The 14,616-nt window shown below is 50.4% G+C and overlaps 1 protein-coding gene across 4 annotated transcripts in view; it reads left to right on the top strand.

The window, feature by feature from the left end:
* Positions 1-14,616, top strand: part of LIPC (lipase C, hepatic type) — a 151,266-nt gene that overhangs the window by 122,913 nt on the left and 13,737 nt on the right. For 3 of the 4 annotated variants that reach the window (XM_032481091.1, XM_032481090.1, XM_032481089.1), the window contains 4 exons: positions 3,238-3,420; positions 3,988-4,105; positions 6,363-6,596; positions 8,882-9,127. In XM_032481091.1, the coding sequence (XP_032336982.1) occupies positions 3,238-3,420; positions 3,988-4,105; positions 6,363-6,596; positions 8,882-9,127 (781 nt within the window). Of the gene's footprint in view, positions 1-2,959; positions 3,156-3,237; positions 3,421-3,987; positions 4,106-6,362; positions 6,597-8,881; positions 9,128-14,616 lie in introns of those variants that run through there. The other variant, XM_032481092.1, reaches the window with a different exon arrangement.

The following is a 14,616-nucleotide window of genomic DNA, read 5'->3' as shown; positions in this document are numbered from 1 at the left end:
AAAACAGAAGTTTATTTCCATTTCACACATAGTCCAGAAACATGTAATCCAAAACTGAATAAACAGCTTTGGTCAATGAAGTTCCTCAAGGACCCAGCTCATTTCCTGCTCAACACTTAGAGTGTGGCCCTCATCCTCACAACCCAAGATGGCAGCTAGTGCACTAGCTATCACATCTGTATTCCAGGTAGCACAAGGTAGTAGAAGGTGTACACAAAAAAGTCAAAAAGCAGGGAATATTTTAAAAACAACTTTGAAAGATAATTCACATACCATACAATTCATCTATTTAAAGTGTACAATTCAATGACTTTTGGTATATGTGTGTTTTGGGGGGTTACCTTCCGAGAAGAATCTGTGAATGCTTCTAACTACATCCATTGGCCATACCTAGATGGAAAGGTGGCTGAATATGTAGCCTCTTGGAGAAAGTGTAGCTTTTTAGTGATGCTAAAATCTGTTACTGTGGCAGGAGTAGGGAAAGAATATCGTGGACAGTGATTGAAGTCAGACATGTTTCCAAGAGGAAATTCTGCCTTACTGGTTTCCAGCCCTCCCACCATTTGAAGCTTGGTTCGCAATTTGAAACCTCTAGAAACCTGGGGTCTATTTCATGACTTAAAAACCTTTCCCTGCCATTTAGCTGAAAAATACTCTTGAAACCGCCCATCTATCCTTCCCTACAGGGCAAATCGAGCCCATCTGCCCACCACCACTCTTTCAACAGCTGTGTACTAAGAGCTTGCTACATGCAGGCTCCTACCCTCCACACAAACAAAACAGACCCTGTGCTTGGCCTCGTGGGGTAGTGGGGAGCCACATGATGTCACATGGGTGTAGCCACGAGGTGGGGGCCCACTATTCCCAGCCCAGAAAAGCACAGAGGCTCTGCAGCCAAGAGCAGCCTCCAGCAGCCTCCCTCTAGTATTTAAAGGGCCCCTGTCCCAGGGAGGTCACGGGTTCCACCACACCACAGAGCTGGCAGTGAAGGCGGGGGGGGGGGGGGCCCTCCAGATGTGACCTAACATAGATGAGGCCCTGCAGGAGCTAGGCCCTTTACACTAGACATCAGCCCACTGAATCCCTACACACCCCCGACATGGCAGCTCAGAGAAGTCAAGCAGCAACCACAGTTACACAGTCCTCACTGGGCACAAATCCAAGACCAGAACCCTCGTGCTCCAAAGCCACACTCTCAAAGAGCCCTCCACAGGGAGCCTTTGTCAAGGACAGGTTTGACAGGGGGCCCATCACACAACAGGCTTCACGTGGCAATCTCCTCACTGTAGCTCTTTCCAGCTGGGCCAGGAGCTCCGTCTCTGTTTCTTTAAGAAAAACATGGACTAGGAGGCAGAGGGCAGAACCCTGAGATGAAGCCTGTTTTCAAGGGAACTGAGGATCAGACAGGGAAAGCTCTCCCATGGGAGTGGGGCGGGGGATGCATGGGTTAGAAGGCCAGTCGCTGTCAGGGAAGAACTTCCCCTCTCCTCAGCTGCTTTAGCCAAAGGGACCTCCCCTTACAACAGAAAAAGAGAAAAGAAACAGGCAAGGAGGGAACGCTTTTGGAGCAGAGCTTTGGGGAGAGCAGAGCTGTGGACTTGGCACCTGACTCGGGGTAGGGACTGGAGCTGAGAGCCTCCGGGTAAGGAGGTCCTCACACAGCAGAGTAGGCACTCCCCTGCCCGACCCCGCCTCCCCTCACCTCTGCTCGAGCTCCTTCCCCATCCATATGACTCCTCTCCTCTTGACTTGGTATATGTGTGTTTTGGGGGGTTACCTTCCCAGAAGCATTGGCTCAGGCTGTGCCTTCTGCCTGGAGTGTCCTCTCCCTCTTCTCCTGCTGGACAGTATCCATTATATATTTGGTGCTAAAAATATTTGTCACCTGAACCAATGGCTGACTAAACATCTTGTTTACAAACAGGAATCAGCAGGGTCCTCTTACCAGGATCCTTTTACCAGAATGAGTTCTTTGTTCTCAAAATCCAGTCCAGACTGGAATACATCTACCACTGCTAGTAATAATAATAATCACAGCAGCTGCAGGAACTAACATCTACTGAGTCCTTACTATGTCGCAGGCACTGTTCTAAGTGCTTTGCATTGATTAACTCATTTCATCTTCACAACAATCCTGGAAAGAGGGCACTATTATTATCCCCATTTTCCAAACAAGGAACTGGGGCACTGAAAAGTTAACTAACTCGCCCAAGGTCACTCAGCTAGTAACTAGGACAGTCTGGATTTGAACCAAACGTGCCCCCTCCACATAGAAGGCACTGGATAAACACTTATTATATGAACACATCTTACCCTGGAATCATATGCCAAACCACGCTGTCCAGCCCCACCTCCGCAGTCTAGTCATCAACCACGTCAGACTTTTCTCCTCTCCCCAGACAGACACACCACACTGCCCTTCTGTGACTCAGCACCTCTGCATGTGCTCTTCCTTCTGCCCGGACCTCCCCTGACCTCACCCCAGCCCCCACTTTCACATGCCCACCTTGACACGTCTCAGTGAACTCCTATTTATCCTTTAAGACACAGCACATGTGTCTTTGCAGGAGTGCCCTGCAAACTGGTACTGAAACAAGGTACATACACAGAACAATTCTGCATAAACACTTACTGAGCTCCTACTATGTTCCAGCTCACAGGGCTAGTCCCTCTAAAGCAAGCAGAACACGGTGGGTGAGAGGAGAGCAAGCGAGGCGGGATTCCCACGTTGGGTAGCGCGGGCTTCCCAGAGGAGGTAGCGCTGGAGCTCACCCTCAAAGGATAGACCAGCTTTCAGCACCTGATCTACAGAGACTTTTTCATTGTCTTAAGGCTTAGAAAGTCCTAAAATAGGGAAACTTTAAGACAATGGTTCTCATTTGAGGGCTGGGCTTATCCCCCAGGGGACGTGTGGAAAGTCCGGAGACATTTTTGGTTTTCACAACTCGATGCAGGGGAGAGGGGGTGCTGCTGGCATCTCATGGATGGAGGCCAGAGGTGCTGCCAAGCAGCCTACTGTGCACAGGACAGCCCCCACAGCAAAGACGTACCCAGCCCCACATGTCGTCGATGCTGAGGTCGGGAAGCCCCGTGTTAAGCCCTTTCTCTCGAAGAGAAGGATCCAGCATGAGCCAAGAGTCGGAGGAGGAAAAGAGGTGAACAGGGAGAAAGAGGAGCCAGCACTGTGTTCCCTCCACCCTCCCGGGGACACTGATGACCCTGTGGGCCCGCCCGCAGGTGGACGGCTTGCTGGAAACCTGGACCTGGCAGATGGTGGCTGCACTGAAGTCCCAACAGGCCCAGCCAGTGAACGTGGGGATGGCAGACTGGATGACCCTGGCCTACCACCAGTACACCGTGGCCGTCCGCAACGCTCGCCTGGTCGGCCAGGAGATCGCAGCTCTCCTTAAGTGGCTGGAGGTGAGACCTACCCCCACTGCCTTCCCCCATCCCCGTCCCTCACCTCCTCTCCCTTCCTCTCTCTTCCTCTAACATGGAGTGAATTGAGCTGATCTCCAACAGCAACCCAGACAGGAGAACCACTTCTGCTAGGCTCACAGGAATGGACAGAGAACAGACTCCCAGGGCTCTTTCAGATGCCTCCCATGAAGCCCTATTTGTGGAATCCTCTCCCCTGCTACGCCATCCACTATTCCTTTTATGCTCACCTCCTTGGATGTGCGAAGGGATATAAACACACCCTGTAAAGCATTGAACCCTCACACGAATGAATGGGATCTGCAGGGCATTAACGTCCAGGTGAAGATGGGCAGGCAGGAGGCAGGGTCCCAGGAAACCAAGTACGAAAGCAGAAAGGACAGAGTCAGCAGGTGAGAAACCAGTCTGGGTCCTGAGTAGGAGTTAAGTACCTCACTAGTGATCAGGCCCAAAGATAACAGAGAGCCCAGAACAAGCTGGACCCCAAAAGGCTTTTATCCAGGGGGCTGTTCCCCTCCCTCCTGCAACCATCTTACCACTGTCTTGCAGGAATCTGTGCAATTTTCTCCAAGCAATGTTCATCTAATTGGGTACAGCCTGGGTGCACATGTCTCAGGATTCGCCGGCAGTTACATGGGCAGAAAGCACAAGATTGGGAGAATTACAGGTAACCATGCCTGGTAACTAACTGTAATCTCCACAACAGCACAGGGGCGTGGAGTGAGGACCCGCTTTTGCAACAGTCTCATAACGAACACACCCCGGGCTTCCCTCGAGCTGTACTTAAGAGTTCACCGGAGGACTTGAAGCATTGTTTCAAACATGACCACTGTCACTGACTGCTGTTCCAAGCGAATTCAGAGCCAATCACAGCCTCGCTTCCTGTTGCCTTTCCTCAGACAAATGCCTCTCACAGTCATGCCAGTCCTAAAAAGTAGGCTTTCTATACACTTTTGAAGCAGGAGTTTCTTTTTCAACTGGTATCTTTAAAAGCCCAACGTGAGTTAAAGAATCACAGCCCTGAATTTGCTGTAACAATCACGTTAGTACCTCAGTTTCTGCATTTGTGAAACGCACGGGTCTTACTCTGGGGCCCATTTGGCTTGAGGGAGGGATCGCTGCACCAAAAACCTTGCCCTCAGCTCTAAGTCAGCTTGGAAATGGCCCTAGATATCCTAGGAGAGCTGAAGACAGGCGGCCCCAACACCAGCCTCACTCCCAGAGCTACATTCAGAAGAAAAGACATGTCTTGGCTCCCCAGCCAAGTCCCTGAGGCGCACTGACTCCTACAGGGTAAAACTCAGGAGGGCCAGGCAAAGCCCTCCTCAGTGTCATCTCCCCAGAGCTCTACAACTTCTCCACCTGCTGATCCCTTTCTGCAGTTCCAGGCTTCCATGACGCCAGGCTTGCCTCCACTCTACAAACACGCCATGGCCTCCTGCTCTTCTGGGCCTTTGAAATCACCGTTTCCTCTGCCTGGAATAACTTAACACCACTCAACCGCCAGCCCTAGTCTACCTACCAAACTCCTACTCATCCTTCAGGACTCAGCAGGCAGAAACAATTTTCACAAGCTGAAACAATTCAAACAAAATTTGAGATGAATAGCATTGCTGTGACCTATTTTATCAAGGAAGAACATTTTTGGCAACTACTATCTACTATTACCATTATTTTGCCTAAGAGAAGAGATTTATTTTAACATTGAAAAAAGACAGGGATGATGACAGATATTTGAACTAAGCAAATTTGTCATGATGAGAATTCATCTTCTGGTCCTTTTTTTTTTTTTTTTTTTTTTTTTTCCCTTGCTGGTGCCTGAGGAGGCCTGATCCACAGACCAGTATTTGGTGGCCTCCATGATTTAACACTGAATAGCCCTGGGGGTGAGCAGACCTCCCATGAACACCTTCCACAGAAACCCAATGAGCCTATCATGGACAAACCAGGCCTAGAAGACTGAGTCAGAATTGCAGAAAGGCAGCACTGGGCCCAGGACCCTGTCTACACCAGCTGGTGTTGTGATCACATAGGCATTATTATCCAGGCCCACACGTGTCAAAGGCAACAGGACAGCTAATTATTCTGTGGTCATCTTGTAGTCAGCCTGATGGAGAAAGGAATGTAAATCACACCGAAATATCTTCCATTTGTAACTACGGGTGAGGACTGGGGAGCAGTTACTCTCAAGGCCCCCTGTCAATTCCTTCATCCCCAACAGGGATGGAAGCCAGGGCTGTTGTGGGACAACAAAAGGTCCTCCAGAGAAGGTCAAGGAAGAAAGATGGAGAAAAAACCTTGAATGCATAAATACTCCCCAACTACAGTCAGCCAGGAGCTGCCACTTGTCTCAGGCAAACATACCTACCACTTAAGAACCAGAGCTGTGAACCATCCTATTTGCTCACAACAATTTTCCCCAAAGAACAGTAATGACCCAGGGCTGTTCTGAACTTTCCAACGAAATGACATTAGTGTAGGGGGGAAATCAGCTTGTTTAGGGAAATTATTGACAATGTGCAGGCAAATAAATTCTTTCTTTGATGGCACGTGCTTACGATAAGCACAGCAGAGTTTGGGTATGCAGACAGATGCTCTTGAAAGTAGCTTGAAAGGTGCTTAAAATTGATTTGCTTAAATAAATCAAGCATTACCTCATAACCTTATTGCTACCCCTGGATAGTTCCTGCAAACCTCTTTTCCTTATAGATAATGCCCAGCCTGTGTTCAATTTTCAGCACCATGAATTACTGTGGTTTTACTGCAAAAAGGTTACAGCAAGATTTTCTAGAGAAAGATTATGTCCTAGGATTTTCTTCTTCCTGCTAGCTCATGAATGTGTAATGACACCAGAAAGCTAAAAAGAGCATTTCTCCTCCCCTCCCCTTGCTCCCACCTCACCCTTCCTCTTGCTGTCCTGTTAGGTCTGGATGCTGCGGGCCCTTTGTTTGAAAACGCTTCCCCCAACGACCGTCTTTCACCAGATGATGCCAATTTTGTGGACGCCATTCACACCTTCACGCAGGAGCACCTGGGCCTGAGTGTGGGCATCAAACAGCCCATAGCGCACTATGACTTCTACCCCAATGGGGGCTCCTTCCAGCCTGGCTGCGACTTCCTAGGGCTCTACAAACGTATCGCCATGCACGGCTTGAATGGTGAGAAAGAAGACACTAGCCGACGCCGGTTTACACTCCCACACTTGAATCGGGCCTCTGGATCCAGTGGAATCGAAACTGCGGGATTCCGGGAAGGGTTTGGCAAGGGAGGGGCCCAGGGAGAAAGGTCACCAAGTCCACTCAGAGTGAGGGCTTGTGGGGGTGGGTAAGGCTGCCATTCCTCCCGGGGCCCCTCCTCTTAACAGGCAGTGGTCACGGGAGCCCAAGTGCTGAGGAGGAGCTGAGGGGCACCACCAGGGGTCCCCACTATTTACCTCCACCCAGAGGACCCAGTAAAGTAGCTCCTGGGACACTAGCCCCTCTGAAAGTTGAGTGCTCATGTCTGTGCTTATTTCTCTTTCTCCAGAAGCTTCCTCACTCAGGGAGCTTCCCGTATTCTGGGCCATGTAACAATCCACTGAATAGATCATGGCTTCCTGATCCCTGGTCTCACAAAAGTGGGAATAACTCTCCCACTGCCCCCCATTCCCTCCCAGGAGGTTTAATGAGCTGACCCTACAGGACGTTCATTACTGAGATTCTTCCAATTCGAAGTTCAGCTCTAAATAGGTCCTTGTGATGTCCTCTGTCTCAGGGCGGAAGCTGAATGTGGCTTTATCTGGGTTGTGATCCCACTTCTCAAATTCTGAAATTGAAACATTGACGTGGACGTTGATAGCAGACACAAGATCAAAGAACAAAAATGTCAGCAAAAACCTTACGTTCCACGGGCCTTCCAAATTTCTCATTATGATAAAACATGATGATTAAGATATGCCAACTCACTCCAAGTCAACTGGAGAGCTCCACCCCCGCAGACCACCTCCTCAACCCAATCATCTCAGCTGAGCTGAGAACACATTCTCTGTGATTACACCACCACCTTCACGTCTCCTGTATCAGAATGACCTTCGCACTCGACATTATCTCATTTTGGCTGGACTCCCAGCTCCACCCACCCACCTGGACAGAACGTTCTGGGAATTTCCCCTTATCATTCCTTACATCTTCCTCCAATCCTCGCTCCTCTAGTCACCAGCAGTTCTCGGTGACCATCTAGCCCTCCTCCCAGGTCTATACCCTCCGTAAGGTCAACACAGACCCCCTAGGATGGTGTTCATTAAACAGGTGCCTGTAAATGCATCTCTGACCAATTACTGCCATTTTCTCCTTGGTGCTACCCTTCAGGGTGATGGAACCAAGTATATTTATTTAGCTTGCTTGGCCTTGTGATTTTCCTGAGTTTTCTTCACCCTTATGTTGGAAGCGGCTCCCACACTGGGGTGAACGTGACAACTTGCTCACTTGATAACTGCTTTAGCATCCTTATCAGCTCCTGGCTAGGTGAGCTTGAGTGAGCTAGCGAATGTCTTTGAAGCTCAGTTTTCTCGTTGATAACAGCTGCCGCCAGGAACACCCATAGAGGCACTCAGCATAGTACCTGCCTCAGAGTAGGTGCTCAACAAACACTAATGACCAAGAACTGAGATGAGTAATCCTGGGGCAACAGCTTTTGGCAAAGTTACCAAAGTTACCCTCACGTGTGGTACTTGCCATGTCCCATGGTGGTTCCTCAACGTTCCTTGAGAACACTTTACTAAAGGTTATATTAAGATCTGGAGACCCAAAAACAAACCAGAAAAAAAGGTCAAAATCCACGTTAGATAAACCTCCTAAACCTGCTGTTTTGGGTCAGGCCAATTCAGACCTGGTCACTGGAGTGTGCCCTTCGAGAAGCCAATCCCCTTCTGGTCTTACAGGCCAAAGGGAGGCAGTGGCTGCTCTGGAACAGAAGGCAGACATGATGGGAGAGGGCTCAGCTCTCACCAGCCCTTAGCCAAGTCCCAGGAGTGCCTCGGCACGGGTTTCCTCAGCATTATTAAGAAGTATTCCACACAAGCCTGTCCTGCTAACTTACCCCCAAAGCATCGGCATTTGTGCATTTTTAACCATTTGAGACTAAAATATTTCCCAAATGAATCACACTATCCCACTTGGTTAAATAATTCAGTATTTTCTTAGTGACCTGGGGTCATAACACAGTGTAATAGCAGGGCTCCCTCACAGCCCCTTGGAGCCTGAGATTACGCCTCTACGCTAAGTGACTGCGAAGGGTCTACTCTTTGTGTAGTTTTCAGCCAGTTATCGCATCCACTGCAGACAGCGGGCCAACCTTAGCAAGCCCTTCTCTCCTTCCTAATGTGCTGCTGCTCTGCACTGAGGAACGGGGTGAGCCTTTGGGTAAAGAAAGGGGGTAATAACATCCTTCTTGCGCTGTGTTTCAGCCATCACCAAGGCCGTCAAATGCGCCCACGAGCGGTCAGTGCATCTCTTCATCGACTCCTTGCTGCACGCCGGCATGCAGAGCACGGCCTACCAGTGCAGGGACATGGCCAGCTTCAGCCAGGGCCTGTGCCTGAGCTGCCAGGAGGGCCGCTGCAACTCGCTGGGCTACCACGCCCGCCGGGGGCGGCAAAGCAGGAGGAGCAAGAGCCTCTTCCTGGTGACTCGAGCCCAGTCCCCATTCAAAGGTGAGTGCAGGCGGCCTGGAGCCTTCAGAAGGGCAGGATGCAGCCGCTGTCTTCAGAAGGGTCCAGAAGTTCCCTGAAGTCTTTTCCTTCTTACATCGTGCTCTGCTATTTCAGTGTTTCCGACACTGCAGATTCCAGACTGTGATGTGGACACAGTCACTCTGTTTCCCCAAGAATGTGTGGCAAGAGCTGGAGGAGAAAGCATGATACTTTCTGGAACAATCCTTGGGCTGGCTTTTGTTTCATCCATTTTCATGATCCCCTAGAATGTGAGATCAGGAAGACCTTGAGCAATTACCTCGACCACCCAGGCCTCACTGTGCAGAGCCCTGGAGGCATCTCTGAACTCCCACTAGAACCCAGTGCTTTCATCTCTGCTCACAGGGCCCCACCAAAAAACCTGGGCTCTGGGCTACATTTGCAGCTCCTCATTTCTCCTAAAGTTTGAATCAGCTCACCTTACAGGAGATCACTATCCTGTGGAGGTCCTCGCAAGATTCTCTTCTCAACCTCAGGACAGAAACCGAGCCCCTTCTGTTCTCTGGGTTGAACAGGAGGTCAGGGAAAGGGCTGTGGCCATGATTTGGGCTGAAGCCAGCAGAGAAACTCTGCACTGAAGCCTAAATCCTCCTGGAGGGAACAAGCCAACATCTGTTGCCATTAACATTTCTGCCTAATCCTTAAAACAGCTCGGGAGTGATTTAGCGTCTCACTGTTTCATAGCACATGCTCGCCGGCGCTGGGAGGAGCCTGAGGCTGTGCTGTTTGATTATTACTGTACAGATATTTGTAGCTGCAGAAGGTGAACATGCTGTCACCACCATTTTGCATTTGCATACTGTTTGTCCCAAAACGCTAGATGCAGCCCACGTTGAGGTGCCCACGACAGCCGAGGTCTGCAAGGTTGGTCACAATTCCATGTTAAACAGGAGGGAAGCAGAGCTTGGGTGGCGTGACCTGCCCACAGCCACACAGCCTGACAGGAGGCCTAGAACCCAGGTCCCTCTGACTCCTGGGCCAGGGTTCCTTTCCTTACCACACTCTCAAGTTCAAGCTCCCAGGCGGCTTATTTTTCAGGCACAGGATTCCTCTGTTTATCTGAACTTTTGCCCTCTAGTCAAATTTCCCTTCCGTGAGGCCCAGGAATGACAGAAATCCGTTTGAGTGGCTGATAGCTCCTGAGAGCACCTGGAGTGAGGGTGGGCTCTTTCCTTCCTGAGGGGCAGAGGGTCCCTGTCTGTCCTTGAAGGGTGGAACAGCCTGTGGCATCCGGGAGCAGGTGAGGAAATTTGGAAGGCCTCCTCCTTCAGGGAGCTCCCCCGACTCACAGGCTGCCAATTAAACACTCATCTGGGCTAACCAGCTCCTCTTTTAAATGGCAAAGCCGCCTGGAGTGATTAAGCCTCTCAGATAATCACATTTCACTGGATCTACTTTAATCCTGGAATGTTAGCAATTCGGGAAACCACCCAACCCCACCATTTCACAGACTGGGAGACTAAGGCCCAGATGAGGGAAAATCATTACACAGAGGGAACTCTTGTCAGAGCCAGCATTTAGACCTGAGCCTCCAAGCAACTAGTCGAATGACGTTTCACTTCAGTAACCTGCGCCTGGTCTGCTGTGGGGTGAGGAAGGCAGGAGAGGAGGCGGAGGGTCTCCCTTTCTCCTTGACATCAGCTAGGAAGAAAGGGGGTTGTTTTTCACCTTCCAAGGCTGGGCTGTGCATCTGAAGTGAGGGACTGGTCCAGCCCGAGGACATCTACTGGGCGGGGAGATGGGGGAGGGAGGCCAGTATCAGACGGACGAGTAGGGCGGAAGAGCAGTAGACACCAGCCAGGCTGTTTCTCCCTTTGCCAAGGAGCCCAGATGCCTGAGCACCACACGCTGCTGCTGTGAACTCACAGGGACCCCTTTCCTGTGAAGGAGGACCAAGGAATCGCATTAGAGCAGCACTATCTCACCCAGCAGCTGCCAACCCCAATGCGCCCAGCCATCATTTATTCTTCCAACATAAACTGAGCCAGGGCAGGCAGATGCCCTCTCTCAGGGGGCTCACAGGAGACCGAACCCCTTCCATGTGCTGCAGGCTCAATGCCGTCCAGGAAAACGGACGATGAGTCCCTTGGTGACAGCTCTTGGGTCCCTTTATCACCAGCTACTCATCTTGCTCTAGGGATATCCAAAGAGGACAGGACCAGTGAGGCCAGTGATGTGGACATGGGACTGGGAGGCAGAACTGCCTGAAACTGCTCAGAACCCAAAGCCCCCAGCCCCTGACAGAGTCCAGTGATGAGCTGCGGCCGGCACTGGGCCCTCCCCGCCTCTGGGCCCTCCACATTTTCCCCAGGTCCACCTCCGTCCTTCCAGTGAGCAAAGTCCTAAACTACTCAGCCTAAATGTACCTGCTGGAGGGGAGCTGCAGCCCTGTGGTCACATCCAGCTGCCCGGGCACTGCTGGAAGTTACACCCAGGTGAGACTCCACCTACATGGAAGTGGTTGCTCACGGGACACTGCAGTCTCTATAATGGTATGTCACCCCGTATGGTAGCTGCTAACCCTATGTGGCCATTTAAGTTACTTTAAGTTAAAAAAAATCAAAAATTCGAATCCTCAGTCACACTAGCCACTTTTCAAATGCTCAAATATGTGGTTGCCATATTGGAGAGCACAGAAATAGACTGTTTCCATCATCCAGAATGTTCTATTGACAGCACTGGCATCAAGTCTTTAATCTAGGCCACCATAACTCCACCCTTCTCCGCCCATCATGGCCACGATCATCTATGACTTGGGCCCCCAGAGCCTCTCTCACTGGCCACCTCCAGCATTTGATGAACACTTACAGACTCATAAAGGAACAGACTTGCCCAACCCTGGCTACAGAGAACCCACAATCCCTATTTTTCAAGGACATCTAACTATACTATATATTTTAGTGCAGGGTCTGGCTGGGCCAGATAAACATCACTTCCTGACTGTAGTTGCACAAAGGATGACTAACTAGGACCTCATTCCTCTGGCTCCCGAGATACTTTGACAAAACCATCAAAGGGTCTATTTTTCTGCAGCCATCTGCCAGCACTCGGGTGAACACTGGAGAGTGCAGCGGTAGCAGAAGAGAGCTGCGAAGCAGGCACTGAGCGAAACGAGGGGATTTATCGCCCACTTCCATTCTCACCCTCTCAAGAGGAACCTTTGCTAGATTGGGAGCCTGTTTTTTTTTAAGAGAAGCAAGGAGGGAAACAAATCTGTATTAAGACCTGCTTAGCAAGCACCTTATCTACTTTAATCCTCACAACTGGATGAGGTAACCCGGTGGAGGAGGAGGAAGCAGCACTCAGGGAGGTTTACTCTGTCCAGGAACCATGCTGGATGTGTTGTGTAAACTATCTCATTTATCATTTAATCCTCACAACAGTGTACAGACTGAGAGAGACAGAGATGGAAGGGGGGCCCTGATTATGCCTAATTTTCCAGTAGATAAACTGAGATTCAGAGAGGCTAGCTCCCCTTCCCAAAGTCGCACAGCTTGTGAGGAGCAAATGCAGTGCTTGACCCCAGGTCTCCCTGATTCCCTGGCCCTCGCTCCTTTCACTCCCCCTGGCCTCCTAAGTGTAGGACCACGGCCAGTTCACTGAGTGACGGCTCACTGCTGAGTCACCAGGTGCGCATCTTCCCCCCTCCCCAGCTCCTCTTTCTGAGTCTCCTCTCTTCCCGGTCTTCCCTGGCCTGCGCTTTGCCCCTGCACTCTGGGCCCCGTCCAGCCGGAGGGAATTCGCTCCAGCTGACAACAGCACTCTTTTCTTCTGGTTACTGAGATAAGCAGCCAAACTGTGACTTGTTGTGGGGGGGGGTCTGTTTGTCTTTGGCTTTTCTCAGCTACTTCCTTGGAAGGTTTTCACTGCTTTCCAAAGGGAGTTCCAGAAGAATCAGTGGGTACCGCAGAGAGAGCCAAGGCTTGGGACCGGGGCAAGGAGTGTCCAGAATTTGGCTTTGCTCCCAACCATCTCAGTGACCTTGACCTTGTGACAAAACCTACGTGGGCCTCAGTTTCTTCAGCCACCCAGTGACTGTGTGTGGCCCAGCATGAGGGAGAACCACCAACACTGGCACCAGGGCGGGCTCTGAACCATTCCTGGTCAGTCCAGCATGGAGGAAGGGAACAGGCGTCACTGGTCAACACCTTCGAGAAGCCAGGCACTTTCACATATGCCATCGGGTCACATCCTCACAATAACCCTGTGAGGAAGCTTTTAACACCTGTTTTACAGGTGAGGCAACTGAGCTTCAGAAAGGCAATGAGCGCCCAAGCCCTCACGATGGTTCTAGGAGGCTCCTAGCTCTCAGTTGAGTGCACTTTCTGTCATCCCACGTGGGGCGCCACGGCGCAAACCACAGACGGCCAGTGCCAATCAGCCTAACAGTCTTCACCCCTCACACAGACACACACTCTCACTCCTCATCCCTTACACATACACACACATGCACACACTCTCCCCCATCTCCACCCCCAGCAGCAGGGGCGAGCATCCAATCTCATAACACCAGCATCACATAAATGGGATGGTGCTGTTGAGCCCAAATGTGGTCACCAACCCAAGTACATACATGCACACGCATAGATCCTTGCTCCCTCCCTTCCTCCCGTGAGCCTGCTCTGCTCTGGCTTCATTCAACCAGCCCCCGCTAGTGCTGGCTGCCTCTGACGGTAAGCCCCTGCATAAGAACACCCTCAGGCCTCTCACTCACATCATCTTCATCCCCCCCTCTCTCTGGAGTTAGGACCGTTTCAGACCCAGGAACAAGGCCTGGGTGCTGCAAGAAGACATGAGATCTCATTCCTACCATCTCCATGAGAGAAAATCCATATAGTCTAAAAAAAAAAAAGTTGTCTTTGATGTTTGCAAACAGAGTCCTACTATCTCCCAGAGCCAATAGCTAATGATTCAGAATCATTTTTTCCATGAGACAATTAAAAAAGGAAACAAAATATTCCCTTTTTATAAATTCTACAACCTGGTGCTCCTGGTGGCTGCTTGGTGAAAAACAAAAAATTTGTTTTTTTAAAGTGGCACCAGTGGGGCCCACATGGGATCGGAACCCAGGGTTTTAGGGTGTCTGAACCCCAGGAGGCATCTCTGGTGAGGAGACTCTCCAGAGGCCTCACATCTCTGCCCCAGGTGGAGTCTGCCGGATCTCGTTCAGGGTTAATGGACTATTTCATGCTTTTCATCTATAAGACCTGGAATAGTTTCTCCTGCCTGAACTGAGGAATGCGTTGTGCTGGCCTCTGCCGTCACAGGATCAAAAGCATTTTCCCTACATCATTTTTTTAAATCCTTATTAAACATGCCATAAGGTAAAGTGAGCAAAATTATTCATGCTTCTCCCCTCAATCTTTGTAACAGCATCATTGTCCTGTGGGGTGGCAGAGATTGGGAGGCGAATTGTCTGTTTTTCTTTTTTTTAAGGAAAAACACAAAAA

This window comes from Camelus ferus, chromosome 6 (assembly GCF_009834535.1).
Source record: "Camelus ferus isolate YT-003-E chromosome 6, BCGSAC_Cfer_1.0, whole genome shotgun sequence".
Taxonomy (NCBI): Eukaryota; Metazoa; Chordata; class Mammalia; order Artiodactyla; family Camelidae; genus Camelus; species Camelus ferus.
This window is presented reverse-complemented; position numbering and strand designations above follow the sequence as displayed.